This window comes from Neopsephotus bourkii, unplaced genomic scaffold, assembly GCF_033783945.1.
Source record: "Neopsephotus bourkii isolate Nb327-2 ecotype Australia unplaced genomic scaffold, CSIRO-AGI_Nbou_v1 NB_882, whole genome shotgun sequence".
Classification (NCBI taxonomy): Eukaryota; Metazoa; Chordata; class Aves; order Psittaciformes; family Psittacidae; genus Neopsephotus; species Neopsephotus bourkii.
In genome coordinates, this window is record NW_026901376.1 from 800,585 (window position 1) to 821,275 (window position 20,691).

Below are 20,691 nucleotides of genomic sequence, written 5' to 3' on the forward strand. Positions count from 1 at the left end.
AGACCAATTGTGATGAGAAAATAGGCGTTAATTTTGTCAGAATGCAGTTGATTAGCTGCTGGAACAAATGACTGGGGAAAGGGAAAGTCTTTCCATATGGTAGTGTTTACTAATCAAGATAAGATGCTCTTCTATAAGATGGGCTTCAGCCAAGCACCAGTTCCTGGGTTCAATGGTGTGAAATGGTAGTGGCTCTGAGAAGATAAAGAAGTGACTTTGTGGTTCCACCTGGCCCTCAGGTAATGAACTTCTAAACCACTCCTAAACAGCTGTGATGGTGCTCATGGGGTTGTCCGCTTCTAAACAGCAGCTGGGGAAGGATGGCCAGAGGATTGGCCAGACCCAGCCTATCTGGTTGGTTTTCTGCCCTGTCCTGCCAGCCCCAGGGGGGTACTGGTGTGTGTGGGACTGGTGGTGCAGACCTGGGTTGGGTCTCTCTGCATTTGTCACTCCTGGTTGACATGAGGATGTTGGAAGCCTGGCTGGAGGTAGGTGATCCCCAGCCAGCATCAGTCAGTTATCCCCAGCTGAGATGGTGGTCAGGGCCTTTTTGGTGTGACTGGGGCAAACCATTTCCCTTCTGACTCCCAGTGTCTTCCCCAACCTTGCTTGCCCTTCTGGTTTGACCCAGGGTTTCTGCAGGGGCTCTCTCCCACTGGGATTACACTTGGAATGTTTGTGCAGTGACTTTATAGGAAGCAAATTGCTCACTGATGGTGTGAAATGTTACCCTGTTGTTGTGACTATTCCAGAGTCAGAGTGGCGTTTCTGCATCCTTCTCATCTTGAGGCTGTTTTGAAGGGGCCAGGGTGCCTCTTAGTTTCAGTTGGTGCTGCCGTCACAAAGTGTAAATGCTCATGAGCAAACTTTCCTGAAGTCTGGATGTTAGTGGCAGGCTAGGGAAAGCAATGTGGGGTCAGCTCTTCCTCTCTGCTGGTCAGCCACAAAGCACTGACTCACATATGGTCAGCACTGTAAGGCTACTGGCAGCTACTTGGTCCTAATGGAGTGGCAGCAAGGAGGTGCCTCACCTTTGGATTGTGCTGTGCGCAAGGAGGAGAATTAGGGAAGGCACAAAGTAAGAATCCAGTCTCATGTTGCTGCTTCAATGAAAATGGGGTGGCTGCAAAACTTGCTGGGAGGAATAGCACAAAAGCCAGAGGGTGAGATGTTAATGGTGATGGGAAGGAAGAGGAGAAACAGGACTGACTGGTTTGCAGTGACTGAGAGTTACCACCCTAGGAGTTACTGGGAGGCTGTAGCAAGGACCTGTCTCACTCCCTTTGCAAGCTGAAGAGCTGGTGGTGCGTTTCTCTTGGGCATCTAAAGCAGGAGATGAGGGATTATTAAAGAAGGATTTCACCTTGAACAGGAGACTATGTCCAACAAGACTACAGGAGCTTTGTGCTTTCTTGCTGAAATCAGTTGGTTTGGCCCCTCTGTGCATCAGAGAGTGCGAAAGGGAGATGAAATGTTCCTTGTCTCTTCCATTTGATACACTAAAAATGCAGTGTATTGTGCTGGTGCTGCGGAAAGACCCCTCCTGTGCCCAGCTGCTGCCCTGGGCACTACCCAAGCTATCTCTGTCTGTGTGCCAGGACATGCCCTGGGATGCTGCCTTGCACCCTATCCATCGCCCTTCCCTATGGATAAGCCTCGTGAAGGCATGGGTGAATAGAAACGTGTGTGTGGTGTTCCGGTTTTCCTGTGAATCCCTTGATAAATCCAAGTGATGCAGCTCAGATGGGCAGCAGTGAAGGACAGAGTCCTTCCTCCAGTAGAAGGTGGTAGAAGAGAGCAGCAGGCACCTTCTGGCAGGTAATGGAGTGGGGGCATTGGTGTCCCTAAGGCAATGCTCATGCTCTGTCTGGAAATGAGCTGGACCAGCCAAACTGTCCCTCTCTGCTGTGTCCTGGCACGGTCCAGGCTCTATTGGCAGCCTTGGGGAGAAACACTAACGAAAGCAAGTGTTTGGCTGGAGATACTGTAGTGCCACAGACTTGGAGAAACAAGGAGAAAAGAGCCCAGCCCTTCTTTGATTAGTGAGAGCAATCTGGTGCTGCAAGCTGATGCTGGAGGAAAGGATGGGAGAGAAGAAAAAGAGAACAGCAGTGGAAAGGAGATGAAAACACTGGGCAGACCTGCAGCAGAATGAAGTGAAAGGGAGACATTTATTTGCAGATAAGATGCTACATTGTGCTTACATGTGCAGCCTGGACAGCTTCTGATGTTTATACAGAGTTGACTCTTGAGAAGAGGTTGTCAGCCCACAGATCTAGGCAGTATGTGGTCCAAAGCTGTCCTGTGCCAATCTAAGGAAGACTTATTCCATCCCAAGTTGTACCTATATGGAGGGCCTTCTTCCCTCTTCACCAGTGGTTTCATGCTTAAAATCTCTCTGTAGGAAGTTCGGTGTCGATGCTCCATGATTCATTCCCATGAGGAATGAATTTCAGGTCCCCATAGGGTCTCAGGGGCAGAAGAGGGAGCAGATATGTATTTTTGCAGCAAGGAGGATGAGACTCCAGTGTACAAATTTGGCCTGGTGTTTGGGGAATATACAGTGATTCTCCCTTTTATTGTCACAATCGCTTCCTCTTGGCTCCTGATTTGGCTTTAGGAACAACAAGGAAGGGCTGAGCAATCCATCCCAGGATTTAAACCCAGCCTACTATGTGGTCTGTGTGTTCCCTGGGATTCAGCAGAGTCCACTTACTGAGGCCAACAGAAATAGCATCTCTCTGCCTGGTTTCAGAGGAGGTGCTAAGTGGGACATAGTTAAATTTGGGATTATTAGGAAGGGAAAAAGGGTAACTGCTCCTTTTGAAGTGCTTTGCCTGGATAACAGATCTTTGGGCAGAGAACTGCAAAGAGCTGCCCTTTGTAGAGAGCTAGAGGATGAGGTGTTTGCAGTAAGGGAACTGTTTGCTGCAATGAATTATTGGGCAGAAGCAGGTATTTGGGAGCATTTCAAGCTTCTATCCATGCAGCTCCGGCTGGCACCCAGCCCTGCAGTGTTTCAGCCCAAGGGGCACCTTGCTGAAGTACTGCAGGGCTGTTCAGCAACCAGCAAAGGGCAGGGTTATGTCCTGCAGGGACATCCTGGTGTGCAGGGATTTGAGGGCCTCTGTGTGATAGTGCAGGTGGAGGGGTTCTTCCTGGTGGCATCCCTGTTTTAAGGTTTATCGTTGCTCCCTCAGAGACATCGAGTTTCACACAAGCTGGAGATACACCTCCATAGACAAATGTAGTCCATACAGAAGAATGGAAGTCTGAATGAGAGGCAAAGCCCCACAAAGAGCTGTCTGTAATTAAAAAGCTGCAGCGAGATGAAATAGGAGATGAAGAAGAGAGATAGTTGGAAGTGCTGAGGAGCAGAAGCGCTTTCAAGTGTGTTACTGCAGGGATAACTGGAGGTTTCACCAGTGGCTTGATACTCTCCTTGTGCTGTCCTTCACCAGGCAACATACACTGTGCAGCCTGGTGGACACCATCACTGACCCCAAAACCTCCAAATGCTGACAGAGGTGTGAGCACTAAACTCAGTTGAGCCATAAGGGCTGTAAGTCAGAGCTAACATCTGTGTCTTGGCCTGACGCATGCTGTGATCTTGCTTTATTGTTGCTTGTGGGTAGACTACAGCCCACTTTGCTCTGGGGTAGGTGATGAGCCACTTGTGCCCAGTGATGCTATGAAGGTGGCGAAGGGCCAAGTGCTGTCATTGGAAAACCAGCTGTGAATTAATGCACGGTGTGTGATTTATGTGCTTTTTAAATGCATTCATGTCCTGTCGCACTGGCTGCGGCTCTTGTCACATTTGGTGTTCTCAGAACACTTATTAGCCTCACAGATCCCTTGATTATTGCTTTCTCTTTTATAATTAAGCCATGAAACTCAGCATGGTGCAGCTTATGTGGTATTAATTCACGGCTGGCGTGTTCTGCCTGTGCCCTAGGATAAGGCTAAATGCTGGCAGCTGGATTGCTCTCCGCACAGTTGCTATTCTGAAATGTTTTAATGTGATTATAACAATCACATCCTGTGTGCATATGGGCAACTCAGGGCCACAAGCAGTGGTGAGATGTGGTCTGATCTAGGAGTAGGATATGCCCCTGGCAGTGCTGTGAGATGGGGCTTCCTCCTGCCCCAGGCGGTGGGTGATGCTCTCCAGGTCAGTGCTATTAACTCTGCTTTGGTGCTAATGGAGCCCTGCATGCTCTCCACTCCCTGCTCATCCTTCCTGGGACATGCCTGTGAACATGTGAGACTTGGGAGTGCTGTTTCACTCCTTTTTGCTCTGGCTTTTCTTCCTGTGAGGTTTAAGCTGAACCCAGGATTTCATGGGAGGCTGCAGCTCCATGTCCACTTTGTGTCCACAGCAGCAGAAATAAATGGCTGCTGGGACAGTGAAAACAGCCGCCCAGCTGGTTGCTCCTGCTCCCAGTTTAACAGCGTGTGTGGCCATGGGGGCAGCTGACCAGGGAACAAAACTACCAGAAACCACGTCTGTTCTACTTGGTTCTCTGTTTTCTCTCTCCTGGGAATTAGCTGTAGGAGTGACTGTGCTGCTACTGGGAAGGAAGTCACTGGAGTGACATTAACAGCAGTGCCCCAACCAGTGGTAACCCAGAGGTGTCAGTGTGAATGCAGACTTCATCAGGTCTCTGCTGGGTTGGGTGTTGGACCAGACCTTGCTGGCTGAATCCAAGCAGCTCCACAGCTCTGAGGCTTGAGGCAGAGCAGGCTCCAGCAGCTCTGTCCTTATGGCTCTGGTCTCTACATGTGCTGAAAGTCCTACCAGACTTCAGATGTGGGGACTAAGTGCTGTGGTGACAGCTATTGAAGAGCACATGTATGAGTGTTCTTCATCTGCTTTGGATCATGCCCTCATCTACGCATTCTTGGGTGCCATGGTTTAGTGTGAGGTGTCCCTGCCCATGACAGGGGGGCTGGAACTGGATGATCTTAAGGTCCTTTCCAACCCAAACCTATGATTCTGTGATACACAGGATGTGGGATATCTCCATGTACAGCTGAATGGCTGTGAACTTCATGGACCACAGATACCATAATGCAATGGCGGTTCTGCTCTGCTGAATGCATGTTAGTTATACACATATGAGTGCTGCTCAAGTTATTGATTAATACTAATCAACCCATTTCTATAGAGACCTGAATGCTTCTGTTTCAAAACACAGTGCCAAAACCTATGTGCAGGATGTAAAGCCGTAGTGCAGAAACTCTTTGAGCTCAGATGTTTCCATGGAGATGGGCCTTTGATCTCGGTGTAATAAATAAAGGGTGGAGAAGATGCTCCCAAACTGGAGAGGCAGGCAAGGCTGATCCCTACGGGGCAGAAGTTCTCAATGGGATTTAGGGTGACAGGAGGTGTCTCTTTTCCCCCTTCATGACGCTATGGCTGTAGTAGCAGGGAGGTTGAGCTGTCTGCCCGCCAGCACTGCAGCGTATGCAGAGGATGCGCCTTTCATCCTGCCAGCCAGACAGTGCGCTACACCTTTGAGCTGGCTAATTTAGCACTGCTGAAAAGCCAGACCTTTGTCTGCACAGCAGTATTCACCCTGTGCTGCAGGGCTTAGAGAGCAGCAACACAGGGGTTTAATACCAGTGTGAGACACACTCGTTTTATTGACTGTGGTGAAGCAATGTGAGGAGTAAGAACAGCAAGGAAAAGTGCTGCATTTGTGGATAAAATATAAGGGGGGAGGGGGAAAATAACATTTTTGCTCTGGCACAATGCGCAAAGTAGAAGTGTTTAATATGCTGATGTGGAGATAGTGACCAAAGGCACCAGTCAAGTTGGTTTTATCCACGTGGATGAGCTTTAACTGCATTGGTGGTGTTAGGGCTGTCAGCAGGATCACAGGGCTGTTACTCCTGGCACTGGAAACTGAGGCTTCAGTGGTTGGGGCCGAAAGGGAATTCATTAGGAAAGAGCGTAATTGGTTTCAGTAGGCGCTGGGAACTGCTCCTTGGGGTAAGTGTGGTCACACACACTGCAGTGGGACGTTTCATAACACGATGCGCTGCATCGGCAGCTGAAGATGATCCCCTGTGTTCGAGTGCCTGGGTCCACCTGCCTGGGTCCACCTCTTGCTGTGGCACAGTGGCTGGTGTGTGCGCTGCCGAGCTGTGTGTGCATTTGTGGCTCCACTGGGCAGCCGGGTGGTGGCTTTTCCTGGTCACTTCTGATGTGTTCACAGGATGTTGACAGATCCATCCCTTTGTTTCCGCTACTAGCGTGGCCTCAAACAGGTTTTTCTGCAGTGTATAAGAGTACATGAGGTGAGCGAGTTACTGTGTACAGCCTGTTGCAGTGCTTTTTCCTTCCTTGCATTACATTTTCTTACCCAGATGCATTGTGCTATGGGTCTCAGGGTCTCTCTGCTTTAGGGGTTTGCAATACTTCACCCAGCAAATGGTGCTGAAGTATTTATTATGGCTTCCTTGCACCCAGTCCCACCACTGCTTTCCCTGGAGCAAGTTGACCGCTCAGTGTCCTGCTGGATCCCATCTTAACCATCACTTTATGGCATTTTAAAGGTCTGATTTAAATACTCTGTTTATAAGGATATATGTTGTTTGCAGCTCTGAAAATGTCACCATCTTTCCCGAACATTGCAGAAACCTTCAGTGTTGAACACAGCCCACGGGTTCACTTCAGAAGCTGATGGAGGGGGGGTGTTGCTGATATTATTGTTGTTTTAATTGACCCTCACTGGAAATACTGTCATGTAGCTCCCTGTTTTTAAGAAAAGGACCATTTAGCTGAGAAAACCATGTTGGTGTCTTAGGCATTAACTCACTGGGAAGAAATTCAGTTGCAAGAGCATGCAATATTAAAGGTACGTTGAATCAAACTCATTTCCAGTGATTTCAGAGCCTTGTTTTCACAGGGCTCTTTGTCAGAACCTAAAGCATAAAATACACTGACAGGTCACAGTTGATGTTACTAGACTGTAATGAAAACAGCATTTTTAACCTCTATTACAGAGACAGGGCGGGATTGCTGTGCAGTCGCAGCCGTTTGTCTTGCGGCTGTGACAAGCCTGCATGGATGCTGTCACTTAGCAACCACTGCCATTTGTGTTCCAACTGCAGCTTTTCTGTTGTTGGCACGTAATGAGTTGTAATCACAAGATCAGTCTGAGAGTTGTAATCACAAGATCAGTCCCACCAGGGGTGTTTGTCTTGGAGAGCGATGGGCTCCAGGGCTCACCTGTGCGCCTGCTCAGCCTACATAAGGGCTAAATCAGGATTTCATGAGTGATGGCTAATGCAGCTCAATAAGGGTTTGTTTTGGAGCTGGCTTGGCTGGGCCAAGTCATGTCCCAAGCCTGAATTCACCACCTGCCAGACCTTGCTCTGCAGCTCCTTCATGCTGGTCACAGCCCAGCCCAGAAGCTGCTTTGAGGTCAAAGCTCTAAGCGTGGTGGTGGTGATGAACCAGGCAAGGCAGGCATCGATGTCCATGTGCACAGGGGATCAGTGGAAACTGGAAATATGAGGACCAAGAAATAACAAAATGGGAGAACTGAAAGTGTTGTCTATCCTTTAAGGGTAGTTCTCACCTATCTTGCACTGAAAAGGAGTCCTGCCACAGTTCAAGCCCTGATGCTCTGCAGGAGCTGTTTAAGGTTGTGGGTTTACTTTACTTTTGATCTGCTGTAATCAGGCAATGTCCCTCAAAGGAGTGGGTGCACTCTGTCCCAGAACAGCACATTCCTGCCCTTGCGCAGAGTTTAACAACTGGGCAACTGCAGAATGAGCTGGGGAGTAATTTGGTGTGGATGGGTTTGTTTTGGAGGCAGCCATGTGAAAGACATCTTCATAGCTCTGTTATATGTTTATGGTAAATAAACACAATTAAGCTCCTGTGCTCTAAGCAGAGACTTGGTATTGCCATTACAGATGGAAATACTGTTTTCTTCGGTTTCATTTCGCTGTAACTGAAACAGTTGTGCAATTGCAGGGGCTCTTGATGCAGACTGCTCATTCGCCCTTCCAGCTGGGGCTGAGTTCCAAGTGTACCCATGATGTGCATTTGCAGAGCCCTGGATGCTTTCATCAAAGCTGGTGCCGTGTAGCTCTATCCCAGACAGACACACAGCTTCTTTGAATGAAAGCTCTTCCTTTTCTCTGTGTGCTGGCTTGCAAGGTTATAGGCAAGATGTGTCCCGCCTGTGGAGGAGAGAGTCTGACGCAGGCTGAGGTCTGGCAGTGTTCAAGGGGTGCTTTATTTCTCAGCAGTGGACAAAAACCACTGCCCAGGAGGGAAATGACACAGAGCACACAGGTGCTGCTACTGATAAACTTTTTCCATTGTGAATTGTTGATAACTTCTGCAGTGAAGCTGGTTGATGAGTTTCCTGTTTAACACATGGTGGGGTTTAGAAGCCTTGATGAATGTGCATTGAAAGGGAGAGCAAATTTTGTTAGAGGCAGACAAAAGAAATGGCTAAGATGCGCATGAGTTCATCACAGATCACATACATCGAAGCTAAAGCAACAGCCCTAGACATTTATGGCCCATTTTTGACTGAGTTGTGCAATTAGTATAATTAGGCAAAGAGTATTCTTTGGGTTTTAAAAGTCCAGTGTATTAAACCAGAAAATCAACAACAGTTGTTTTGGCAGCTTATATAAAGCTGTTGCTTGTGTAGAACTGAGCCAAAGATGCTTAATTTCTCCTGGGTCTGTTTAAGTCTGAGCTCAATCCTTTCTTCAGAGCTTTGTTGAAATGTGTTGAAAGCAACTCCAGGAATTTCATACCTGTGTACAGATCAGACACCAGAACTTGCATTGCCCTTGTGCAGATAAAAAAGCTAAAAGGAGCTTTCTAATTTTCTTCCATAGAACCAGCCATTGGAGACATCAGTTCTTCTAATCTGTGATGTTCTGCATTGATACCACTTGTATTGCTGCTGCCTGCTAACCACAGCCCACATTAAAGCAAATGACAGTCCTGCACCTTGCATTAAACAAGGCTCGTGTCTGGCCATAGTCTTTGCTGAGATCAGGTGGTGGGTGTGTTGAGAAGTCTCTCTTGGTGGTGCCTGCCTCCTGCAGGAGCTGTGTACAGCTATACAGTTGATGGTGTGCCATTCATCCCAAAAAGGCAGCTTTGAGCTTTCTCCTGTGCCCAGAACAGCAGGCCAGGTACCTCCTCCTTCATGTCATTGGAGTCCTCAGTGTGTGACAGAAGCAAGCTGGATGTGGAGGGTTTGTGGAAGGACTGCTATCATCACATCGTGAAGCACTAAGTAGCAATAGCACTTGTTGAAATGAATGCTCAGTCTGCATCTGAGAGTAACAAGGCCACTTCTCTGGACTGTCTCCTTGAGAATTAAAGCTCCCCCCCTTAGGTGAACCAGATAACCACAGCTCCTTGGCAAGACATAACACATGGTGGAAGTTTTTAACTCAACAGAAAGCTGCATGGCAGGGATAAAGATCTTGTGGAGGTGCAAAAAAAGCTTTGGTAGGTAAGAAGCAGGTTGAAAATGAGATATCAGTGTAAATGGGGAAGGGCTCGAGTGAGTTCTTAAGTGTGGAAAGATGACATGCTACAGAGGGTATTCCAGCATGATGATGATTCACATTAGTAGTTGTTGGTGTGAGTTTACAAATTCGATGGCCAATTTTTCAGCTCAAATCCCACTGCCATTGTCCTCTGTAGGAAGAATTGTGGGGTTTTTAGTTTGGTTTCATCTCCCTTAACTCCTCTAGTCCCTGGCATTTGTTCCTCACACTGCTTGGATGTTCATGACCTTTCATCTTTCTCCCAGTTATCAGGTGCAGGATGTCAGTACAAGCATCTCAGTGTTCATAAGACACTGCTCTAAGTAGAGCACCAGAGAAAACAATGTAAGGCCAATGTAGTGAGCTCAGAAGAGAGGTAGCTACAGAATCAGCACTGAGTCACCTAACTGCTCGAGGTGGAGGCCTGTTTTCAGTGAAAGCTGAAATGAGTCCCTAATTCCCCTTTTAAAGATAAGGAGCCCTCCCAGTTCGTTTTACATCTAATTTTTAGTGTACAAGCATCCTGTGTATAAGCAAAAGACTTTGGACTGCAATTGGGCAAAAGGTATAAACTTAACAATGTCATCATCACCCCAGCTAATTAAAGAGTTCTATTAAGAATTAATAGGTCTGGGAGTCAAGAGACCCTGGTAAAGAAGCAAGTCACTGTAAGAAGTCACTTTTTCAATTTGCTATTTAAATAACTCCTTGGAGTCTCCTAAACTGCACAACCCCAAAATCACAAGAATTCCAGTGCTGAACAGGAAGAAGACACTTACCCAGCAACCTGCTGTCTCCTTTCTGCTGATCTGACCTACTGCTAGCACATAAAACTAGTTTTGGAACTATAATCCCTTCACCAGACAGGAGTGCTAGAACTCCACAAACAGTCCATGCTTTCTAAAAGCAAATCATTTCTCTCTCACTAACCCTTCAATTCCTGGGAACAATGCAGTGGCAGGAAAAGGCCTGATTCTTAGTACCTTCTTTTGCCAAGTGTTGATCCTGCTCAGGTAGCAGAAGCAGAGCTACTTTCTCCTAATAACAGCTGCAGGTACAACACCTAGGGGCTCTGAAACACACAAAGCTGTGCATAGCGTGCTAGGTAAGTGTGCTGACTTGATTGAAAGGCACAGAGTAAATCTTCAACCTCAGCAGCAAGAAGTTCAAAGTACATCTCATCCTATTGTACTGCTGCAGGGATAACACTGAAGGAGGAGACTGGAAGTTTTGTTGTGTTCCTGCCTCTACATAGGCTGCAGGAGGACAAAGGATGCTTAGTAACAGTGCTGGAAAGGAATACAGCACGGCTTGACCTACCGGTAAAGGTACTCCTTTTGTACTCCTCTTTTTTAACCCATATGTTTCAGGAAGCTTCTTAGCATGTGGCAAGCCATTGGAGTAAGTTACAAACTACAGCATTTCCCTTAGTTTTTAAACAATTTGGCAAATTTTTACTTAGAAAACAGCAGCTATAGTGTGAATGGCAACACTGCTTTCTGACTGGTTACCAAAGCTAGGCATAGATCTATTTCATCATGAAAAAGCTGCTGGTGACAGCTTCTCTTAGTAGTTAGAAGCTATTCTAGTTCTTTAGGAATAGAGAATAGGACCACCTGAAAAATTCAGCAAAATGAACTTGTTTCTGGCTTTCATTAAATGCAAAGTCAGCTTTTTAGTACCACTGTTGAGATCAAACAACTATGTTATCTATGGAAGAAAGCTTGTAATATTAAGGATGATCAGCTTTTGATCCTTAACTATAACCTTCTGCTCTAGACTTCAAAATGCAGCAGGAAACCAGAGAACTCTGCCTTTTCAATGGCGATAAGAACATGGCCAGAACATCCATCCCTTAAAACTAAGTCTTCATCAGTTTTACTCTGGCTCTAAAAGGAGCATGCAACAACTTGTTTTCAGTTACTGTTTTGTTTTCTAAATGTTTCCTTATGTAGGCATAGCCTGGTGCTTTCTTAGAAGATGTAGTACTAAAGAACAAAGAAAAGAACATTTCTTCATGTGTTTAGTTGAAAAACAGATCACAGTTTATTGGAAACTACACTTTTTAACATCAATATTAAAACAAGGATTTTCTAGCCCCTTTAAAAGCTAACGAAACAATCTTTTTCTCTATTCAGTGTAACGCTTCTTTCCATCCTCGCTGAAGAAAGACTTCATGGTAGCAAAAAGTTCTCCTCCAGAAGAAAACTGCTTAAGCACTGCTCCCTCAAAGCAAAAGGTATCTTCAGTAACAGTCAGCTTCATTTTCCTCTATGGTCCCCACAGTAGCAAGGATGTCCTGTAAGAGAGACTGAGGGCTTTTCTCTATGTGGTCACTACTTTTATTTAGCTCATCACGTAGCTCTTCTAAGTCTATCGTACCCAAAGCTATCATCATGCTCTCTGGATCTTGGAAATCCACTCCATTACCACCATCCGTGGGGAAGTTTTTGGCCAGAGAACCCTGCCTTAGTGTCCTTTGTAACCAGGCAATGCTATGTCCTACAGGTGAATCTTCAGTCACTCGTGAATCCCTTGGGGTAAAAGTTGGATAGAAATTAATCCTTAGGTTAAGCAGTAAATCACAGGCTCTCTGACCTACTGGTTGGTCACAGTCACACAAAGACCGAAACAAAAAGCTAAACAGGTTTGCTCGGCAAAGTATCTGCAGCACCTCATTCTGATGAATGGAACTCGTGACTGCAGATGAGACAGGAGCATATGGGCATTTAGGAAGGCCAAAATGGCAAAAAGCATGATGACAGAAAATGTCAACCAGTTCCAAACCACCAAGTCTGACTTCCCAGTCTAAGTCATGCTCCACTGTTTGGATCACTCTGGAGACAAACTGCTCTGTATCTTCCAGCTGACCTGTGCAGCCTTGTCTCACCCACTCGATGAAGATGCTGATGACAGCCCTCCTAGGAAAGCCCTCTGGGTCTCTTGACAGGATTTCTTGAAGCTTTCCTATGGTGCTCTAAATGTAGAAAGACAAAGAGAAAGCACAATGAAGAGAGGAACATGCAAAGAAACAGTGAGGTCTTCCTGCATGAGACAAGATTACTGTTGTACTGCTTTCTCTTCACAGGTTAGCTGATGTGTAGTTCTGCTCAGTTCTGCAGTGGACTAAACAAATTCATCATACCTCTTTATTACACTGATTCTTTACAACAGGTGACTCAGGAGCAAAATAAGTAATGAAGGCCAAGTGTCCCACAGCAGTCACAGCACTTGCTCGCACATAGCTTTCTGGATCCTCCAGAAGATTTTCTGTAAGCCTTGGCACCTCTGAAGACAGGAGAGACTGCCTGAACTCATCCTGGTCTGTAAATAAGACAGCAATCCAAAGAAGCAAAGCTTTATTCTCTCAAAGCATGTAACTGTTTCCAATGCAAACAGTTCTTTGCGTCATACAAGGATGCCCACTGACTGCAGGGACAGCTGCCAGTGAGCTGAGCCACTGCAGAGACCAGGCAGCTGCTCACAAGAGCACAGATGCTCTGTGTCAGGCTCCCTATTTTCCAGCAGCTTGATGACTTTGAGTCAAGCCCTGATAGACACTGGAGCTTGGAAAAATCAATTTACAGTTGTTCTACTGGCAAGAAAAACCTTTCTCCACACAAGTGGGGACATGTTTTCAGCCTCATCAAACGTGTGCCTTTCCTTAAAGGTGGGAAAAATAGTCTTCCTTTCTTGTTCTCAAGGCATATGGCAGAGAAAAATAATGTAACTGCAGCACTGAAAGTGGCTGCAGGGTAAACTCTTAAAGCAGCTGAATGTGCTGGATACTTCCTTTGTGCCCTAGGGACAACAGTAGTTGACAACATCCCACTCTTTCCCAGTGTCAGAGCTACTGTAAGAGAATGAGTGCTACCTGCTGCAAAGCCTGAGCTACCAGTGAAGTGGAAACATCGATAATTAATCTAAAGCATGCAAAGCAGATCGAGGCCTTTAGCATCCTAAAGCCCAGACCCCAGCCTGCTGAGTGAAACTGAGCAGACTCTACTGCAGAGCAAACAGGAAAAATGGGAGTTTTATCAGCCATTAAGGATCGTTGCCTGCCTCGACAGACACATATGACTGTCTTAACACCCCTCAGTTTAACTGACCAAAAGAAGGGCACAGCCATTTGAATTCAGCAGAACAGCAGGAAGAGGTTATTAATCTTTTTGTCAGATATTGATCATGATCAAAGAGTAAAACTCTTGACACTTTTTCTTTTCTTAAGTCCTCTAGATACATCTCAGAGGATGCTTCATCATCCTGGCTGACTTTCATAACATTAAAATAAACACTCCTTCAATCTGAAGCATTAAATCTCTACACTTACCTGTCAAGCATTTAATCAGGACAGTGAGGAACTCCAGAGAAGAATCTCTTACTTCCCAGCAAGGACTGCACAAACGCTTCTGCAGCACCAGAAACACATCTGTAAAAGCCAAGTGACAAGCTTGAATGGACATGAAAGACAAGCTTTGCTGAAGCAGTTGCTGTACAACCTCTCTACCATTTAATTTTATGCAATCCCTTCTGTTGCTGCTCTGTGCTTCTCCCAGAGTTCTTCAAAGCACTACTTGGGCAGCTGAACCTAAAATCAGCATAATTGCAAACAAATGAATCTTAGTGCTTTAGGTAGGAAAGGTAAGCAAGAGCAGATTTCACATATGCCACTAGCTGCTGTTTATCCCAACTTGAATAGCTTTCTTACCTTCCAAAATCTTCTCAGCTTGTTGCCACTGACTGTTAGAGCAGGACACTTCCTGTAAGCGTACCAACCACTTGGATGTAGCTTGAAATGTTGTCTTTAGAACCTGACGCAATATAAAGCAGATTTACTTCATTATGGGAGGCAATGTTGCCTTTAGGCAAGATAAAATCTGGTTTAGCCTCAATCTTAAAGTGAAATTCTTGGCATAAACAAGTACATACACTTTTTTATTAAGAAGCCACAAATAAATGGTGCTTCTATAGCATTTCTAACAAACTCCTAGAAAGTGAATGTTCTCAGCTTAATGTTCTGAAGTTCTGGCAACTCCACTGTTCTGCAGTTGTTGTCAGTCGTTTGAACAAAACAAAGCAAGAAAGCAAAACACCTTAATGCAAAGAATTCAGTGCTTAAGGAACATGTCAAATTCGAGTACGTTGGCACTACATTTAGACATGATGGCTTCCATCTGTTCAAGAACACTCAGTGTATTGGTCAGTTACTTGCTCATTAGAATTTTAGCTATTTCCTGCAAGCCATGTAGAACCAAAACAAGTCTCATACTTATTCTAATACAAACTGTGCTAAGAAACAACTACTGTCAAGACAGCTTCTCAGAACTACATCCCACTGGGGCAAGCTAATAGACTTGGATCTTTCCATAGTTCTACACTCACAGTAGGACTGGTGTTCGGACTCTCCAGGTATGCCAGAAGGACATCAAATACACTTCCTATGAGTGTGTCACAGCCTGAAACATACACAACAAAACTAAAGGACCAATACCAAGAGAAGGAGCAGCTGAAATGCAATCCAGCTGCTGAAATACAGAAAGACACAGGATTATAAAACTGTTTTGGAGAAGAAAGCAAGTACAGTTCTCGGACAAGAGGAGAAACATCCAATTTTTCACAAACACTAAAACCTTCTTAATGACAGCATTACCTGCCCTAGCTCATGAACAAAAAGGTTCAGCCAAAACAGTAGGAAGAACTGGAAAAAAACAAGTTTCAGAGGTGGAAGTGGTCATTCCTGTCAGCATTCAAGGCCAGGTTAGATGGAGTCTTGGGTGATACAGTTTAGCGTGTGGTGTCCCTGCCCATAGCAGGGGGTTGGAACTAGATAACCTTCAGGTCCTTTCCAATGCTTACTATTCTATGATCTTTATTCAGAAAGATCAGTGAAAGACAATGAAAAATTCTGCAACTACAGAATAGTTAAGTATTACCCAATTTTTTTCTGCAAAAATAGATAAAATTATATTTAAAATGCAATCATCAACTCACCTTTTTGCTCTGAGAGTGCTGCTAGGACATCAAGAGCTGACCTCTGTACTCTGAAGCTATTGATCAAGATTCGGCTTACTGTGCTTCCCAGAGTAGATGCTGGACTCAGGAAGCCATTACAGAATTGTAGTATTGTCATGAGTGAGCGTAGTAAAGGTGTAGAGGGTAAATCCATGGGCAAATCAACCTAACAGGATGGGAGAAAGGAAAAGAGGTTTCCAGCAAAAGTCTCAGGTATGCATACAGAGCAGAAGTTTTTCTTCAGGAGGCACCAAAATTGCTATTTTTAGTATGTTCTTAAGGTACCACAATGCTAATAACTCAAATTATCTTGCTCTCTCCCAAGGGCTATGGCACAGATGGAGAAAGATTCTTTTCACTGCTTGGGAAAGCAGTTCAATTTATGTTTCTCTCCACTGGATCAATAACTGCAGTGAAGTATGGTAACAAAGCTTGTGAAGATGGATTTTAAACTAAGTGCAGTCCTTCTACTGCAGAACTCTGCAACCAATATTAACACTGTTTTTCAAGGACCAATTTGATACCAAAACAAGGCTTTTTTTCTTTCTCTGAATGTTACCAGAGACAGCAGCTCCTTCAGATGAGCGAGGGTCTGACACAGGAGACTGGCACAAGACGACTTGGAAGACAGAAGACTTTCAATAGTGATGGGATCACTAACAGACTCATCCAACAAACCTAGAGGATGAAAGAAGGGAAGAGTTTGGGTTGTAAGTGAATACAAAGGACTGTGACTTTTAACAAGATACTCATATGATGTAGTATGAATATCCTTTCAAATGCAACTGTCAGTAGGATGCTGCACTTCATTACAAACACTGCTGCTCTTCCTTTTCCAGTTTTGTCTGCACTGCACTTAAAGTTAGAGGCTAGTGTGCTTGCCAGTATTTTATCACAACTGTACCTGCGTATTCCAGAGGCTGGGAGGCTGCTCTCAAAATACAGTCCATTGGCTGAAGTAGAACAGTCAGTGCCTGAATCCTCACATCTTGTGGGCTTGAAGGAGGAAACAGCAGTTACCAAAACAGGAACACTTCAGTTCTTTCCCCAGATCTGTCCCCAAATGCTGAGCAAAATGTTGGGTTTTTTTCCACACAGGCTTTTAAACAAGGCAGCAATGACAAAGCAATGACAGTATTATTGCTGTTCAAGCCTTCTTTCAAGATTCCCTGCCTAACTGAAAGCAGAGGAGAAATGGCTCTGGAATTCAGAAACAGCCTTATCAAGCTATGCAAACAGAGTGGGATTCTGTGCAAGACGGGGATTTAGAGAGAAGCATCTTTTGTCAACAAAATGATGCCCCTGTATCTTAAAACAGGTGTTATTTAGGCTGTAAATCAGTATCCATATGTGCTGCATTCATCTGATGATTTCTTGATGCTTTTTTACACCCTAAAAGGGGATTACAGTGAAAATAGAGGCAGGCTTCTCAGGGGCACATGAGGCATGAATCTTCAATTGCAAGAGGGTAGATTCCAACTGGATATACAGAAAATACTTCTCAAAGTGAAATGAAAGTGGTTAAGCACTGGGACAGGTTGCCCAGAGATGCCGTGGAACCCTCAGCCTCAGGGATATTTGAAATTTGAATGGTGAAGGCCCTGAGCAACCTGATCTGTCTTGGAAGTCTGTCCTACACTGAGCAAGAGGTTGAATAAGGTAACTTATACAGATTCCTTCTAATCTAAGTTATTCTGCAACTGTCAACAGTCTCCAATGTACACTTCTGCTGGACAGCAGTGGAAGCTCTTACATCAGTCAGTGTTTTTGTGAAAGAGAAAATGGAATAGAGACTACTGGATTTGACAGGCAGTCAAATTGTGTCCATCTTGGTCAACCTTGGCAGTATGAAGTTAAAGATTTTTCCTACTTCAGGAAGAAATTGGCTGGCTGTAGGTAAGATGCAAGTGTATACACATAAACATTTCGTTCCTCTTTTTGAAAACTGTATTATTCTTACTATCAGTGTCTGAAGTTAGCTACTAGCATGGTTCTTGCCAACCACTTTTACATATTAAGGAATGTAGTGGAAAATGCAGTGAGGAAAAATACTGCTCTTGGAAAACCACCAAAGATATTAGTATAGAAACATTTTCCAAAGTCCAAAAATTTCATTGCAGCTAGTCCTACCATTTGTAGAGCCTCAGAATTCTCACTGCCAAAGGACCTGCTTGTACTGGGGTTAAGTGTTCTAAAGCAGAAGTCACCAGTGCCCAAAAACTGCCTTCAGTGTCAAACACAGGGGACCTGAGAAGAAAGAAGTGTAAGCAATATCCTATTAGATGGTGGAAAACAGATATATCTCACCACTGGATCCAAGCTCCCAGATCTTTACCTTGACATTTTAAGCAAAAGATTTGCCAGCATGTGTTGTACTTGAAGAGTCTCTTCCATCAGAAAGGATTCTATTTGCTTTGCTATCCTTAACCAAAGTACTTCAGTCCACACAGCATGACAGCTGCCAAACAAACTAGTTAACAGTTTTAATGACTGCTCGATGTGAGAGGCAGAGCTGGACTGAAGGGAATCTTCTATATGCTTTATAATAATTTGGGCACATGCTGGCCAGTCACAGTCCTTTGTAGTGAGAGGTTTAGTTGTTTCAGACTCTACAGAGAGGGTGAGCATGTGCACCAGAAGCTGACTGGCAGCTGAAGCCACAAACAGGCTGGGATCCCCTTGCAGAGTGAAGATCACATCTATGCCTCCTGTGTGAAAACAAAACAAGTCACTGGAGATAAAAAACAACAGCCTTCCTATTGTGAGGTGGAGCATTGTTGCACTCTTAACTATATACTACTCTAATTCAAGTGCCACACAGCTTTCAGTAGTGTTGGTGTGGGATTTTATACTTTATTTTGTAGTCTCTATGGCATTTCAAAGTCAGCCAGTCCTTACTGACAAACAAAAAAGAAGGTAAAATTGTTTTCATATTCTCTGGTGTTTTAATAACTTGGGAACAGAATACAGCTTTGATATAACATTAGTAGTATTAGGATAGTTGACAGCATGCTCAACTCTGTATTTATGGAATGACCCTGTACCATCTCTGGGCACAACCAGCAGGAGAAACATCAATGCGCTATTTTTCCACCACATGGACAAATTGCATGCTGAATGTTAATACCAGTCCAGTCTTTTAGGCCACTCTGCATGGATTCTAAGGTTAACAGCAGAATTTACCTGCATAACAACAACGGGAATACATATGTGTGCAAACATTAGGAGATAAATGAGCCTCTGGTTAGTTTTCCTGCACTAAAATCAAACTGAAACCAACCTTTTCAATAAGAGATACAAATAAGAATACAGAGCACTTTTAATAACCTATTTTAATCACGTTTCATGAGGTTTGCCTCTTTCCTCTCTAAAAAGCATTTGGGGCAAAATAATAGCATTTTGGGGAAAAAATAATAAAAAAATTAAATGCATAACTAATTTAACAAAACCCCCACTATCTTCCAGTGACTTACGTGTTTTTTACAAATGGCCTATTTTTTTAAGTAAATGAAAACTCCTTTCCTATTTGACATCTGAGCAACAGACTGGAATGGAAGCAACACAGAGGATCTGGGGATTAGCAGTCCTAGAAGCACTCACCACCTTCACAGAGGAAGTGGAGAGCAGGCTGGTGCTGCATCATGCTGTGCACGCCATTCACCCAGCCACTTCGCACGGAGGCATCTTCCCACGCAGAGCTGCTCAGGGGCCCATCCCTGCCAAAGAGCCGGACCAACAGCTTCTCCTGCTGAGGAGGCCAGAGGAGACCAGAGCAACTAGTAAGCAAAGGGACTTGAGGGGAGTGGATAGGCTGCTCTGTCATCCAAGGCAAGAGTATCAGTACTTAAGTGAAACCTTTCCTTGCTAGAAGTATTCCTAAAATAGATTTTTTTCAGAAGCCTATGCTTAAACTCAACATGTGTCTCTTTCACAGACTAAGCAACAGAGGTGTTCAAAACAAAGATCACTTGTTTTTAAGGTGCTAGTGACAACTTACATATGTACCAGTTCCATTAGACTGCTTTATGCAATTGTATGCATCTCTTCCCTGAAGAAAGCATTTTAGGTTTTGTACTATAAATGTATCCTATTGTAGAAAGAAGGGCCTTAAAAAAACTCCTTCATTTTTGCAGGGAATCAGGTTTCCTGTCAACCGAGGAAAGCTGGAGGGAAAGCTACATCTGTCAGTGCAGTTAATATGTACAGAATCCATTCAGGGATACATCTTGCAATGACTGCTGTGAGATTGTGTTATCCCATATTCTGTGTTAAGTGAAGTATTACTGGGGCAAGACAGAAGAAGCCAGCAATTTTACATGAGAACTGAAAAGGAACAGTACGATAGCGAGTCTTCATTATCATATCACTGCTGAGTTGTTTGATGCATGCCATAAGCTATATAAGCAGACTATGTACATTTTCCTCCACATAAGAGGAAAGAGACACATGGCAGCAGGTACCTGTGTAGCCAACTCACCTGCAAGTGTTGGAAGCGACTTTCAGAAGCAGCAAGTATCCCAGCTAACCGCAGGGTGAAGGAGAGGATGCTCGGACTGGGCTTTGGCAGCGCCAGCACGGAGGCAATGAATTCCATTAGACAGGGGTTGTCCTGCACCAGCTCCACGCTAGGATCTAGCGGCCAGGCATTGCCCAAAGAGAGGCGAGAAGACACAGGGTGACTACCAGGACTTCATCCTCCCTCGTAACTCCGAGGTGCTTGTAACCCCTCACAACAGTTAAGAGACGACTGTGGGCTCACCCGAAGCTCAAGCCCAGGTATCAAACAGCGCTTTCGGTGTCACCAAGGGAACAGGACCTCTGAGAGGGGCTTGCCCCAGGGTCCCGGCCTGCATGCCTCCCTCACGCTCCGACCAGCGCAACCGAGGGGCACTCACCGGATGCCGTCAGGCTCCGGAACCAGTCGAGCAGCTTCTCCAGGCAGGTGTCATCGTAGCGGGGCTGTCGGGGATGGGCCAGAGCAGCGCAGACTCGCGGCAGCAGGACTGAGCACTCGCGGGTCATGGCCGGGAGAAGGGACCGGGGCTCCGGGGAGAACATGGTCATCCCGACACCGGAGGGACCGGCCGCAAAGCGAGTGTCGCAAAGGGCGGGGGGCGTGGCTAAGGGGGTGTTGCGCTG

At 45.2% G+C, this 20,691-nt stretch overlaps 1 protein-coding gene and 1 long non-coding RNA gene across 3 annotated transcripts; one reads left to right on the plus strand and one right to left on the minus strand.

Moving 5' to 3' along the window:
• The first annotated feature begins 172 nt into the window (after nt 1-172).
• LOC133214235 (uncharacterized) lies at nt 173-10,758 on the plus strand. The gene is made up of 3 exons (XR_009726055.1): nt 173-239; nt 4,098-4,171; nt 8,875-10,758. It is a non-coding gene; the product is annotated as an uncharacterized LOC133214235 (long non-coding RNA).
• Nucleotides 10,759-11,570: 812 nt separating this feature from the next.
• Nucleotides 11,571-20,647, minus strand: BRAT1 (BRCA1 associated ATM activator 1). 2 transcript variants are annotated; one of them, XM_061356974.1, is made up of 13 exons: nt 20,448-20,647; nt 20,030-20,184; nt 19,153-19,297; nt 17,888-18,260; nt 17,683-17,799; nt 16,457-16,548; nt 16,112-16,230; nt 15,532-15,718; nt 14,923-14,996; nt 14,249-14,351; nt 13,871-13,969; nt 12,686-12,864; nt 11,571-12,517 (listed from the first exon to the last, which is right to left on the minus strand). In XM_061356974.1, the coding sequence occupies exons 1-13, from the start codon at nt 20,614-20,616 to the stop codon at nt 11,786-11,788; spliced, it is 2,544 nt and encodes an 847-aa protein (XP_061212958.1). In that variant the 5' UTR covers nt 20,617-20,647; the 3' UTR covers nt 11,571-11,785. The 2 variants fall into 2 exon arrangements, with proteins under 2 accessions (XP_061212958.1, XP_061212957.1); XM_061356973.1 differs by having other exon boundaries at nt 19,153-19,300.
• Between the last annotated feature and the right edge of the window lie 44 nt (nt 20,648-20,691).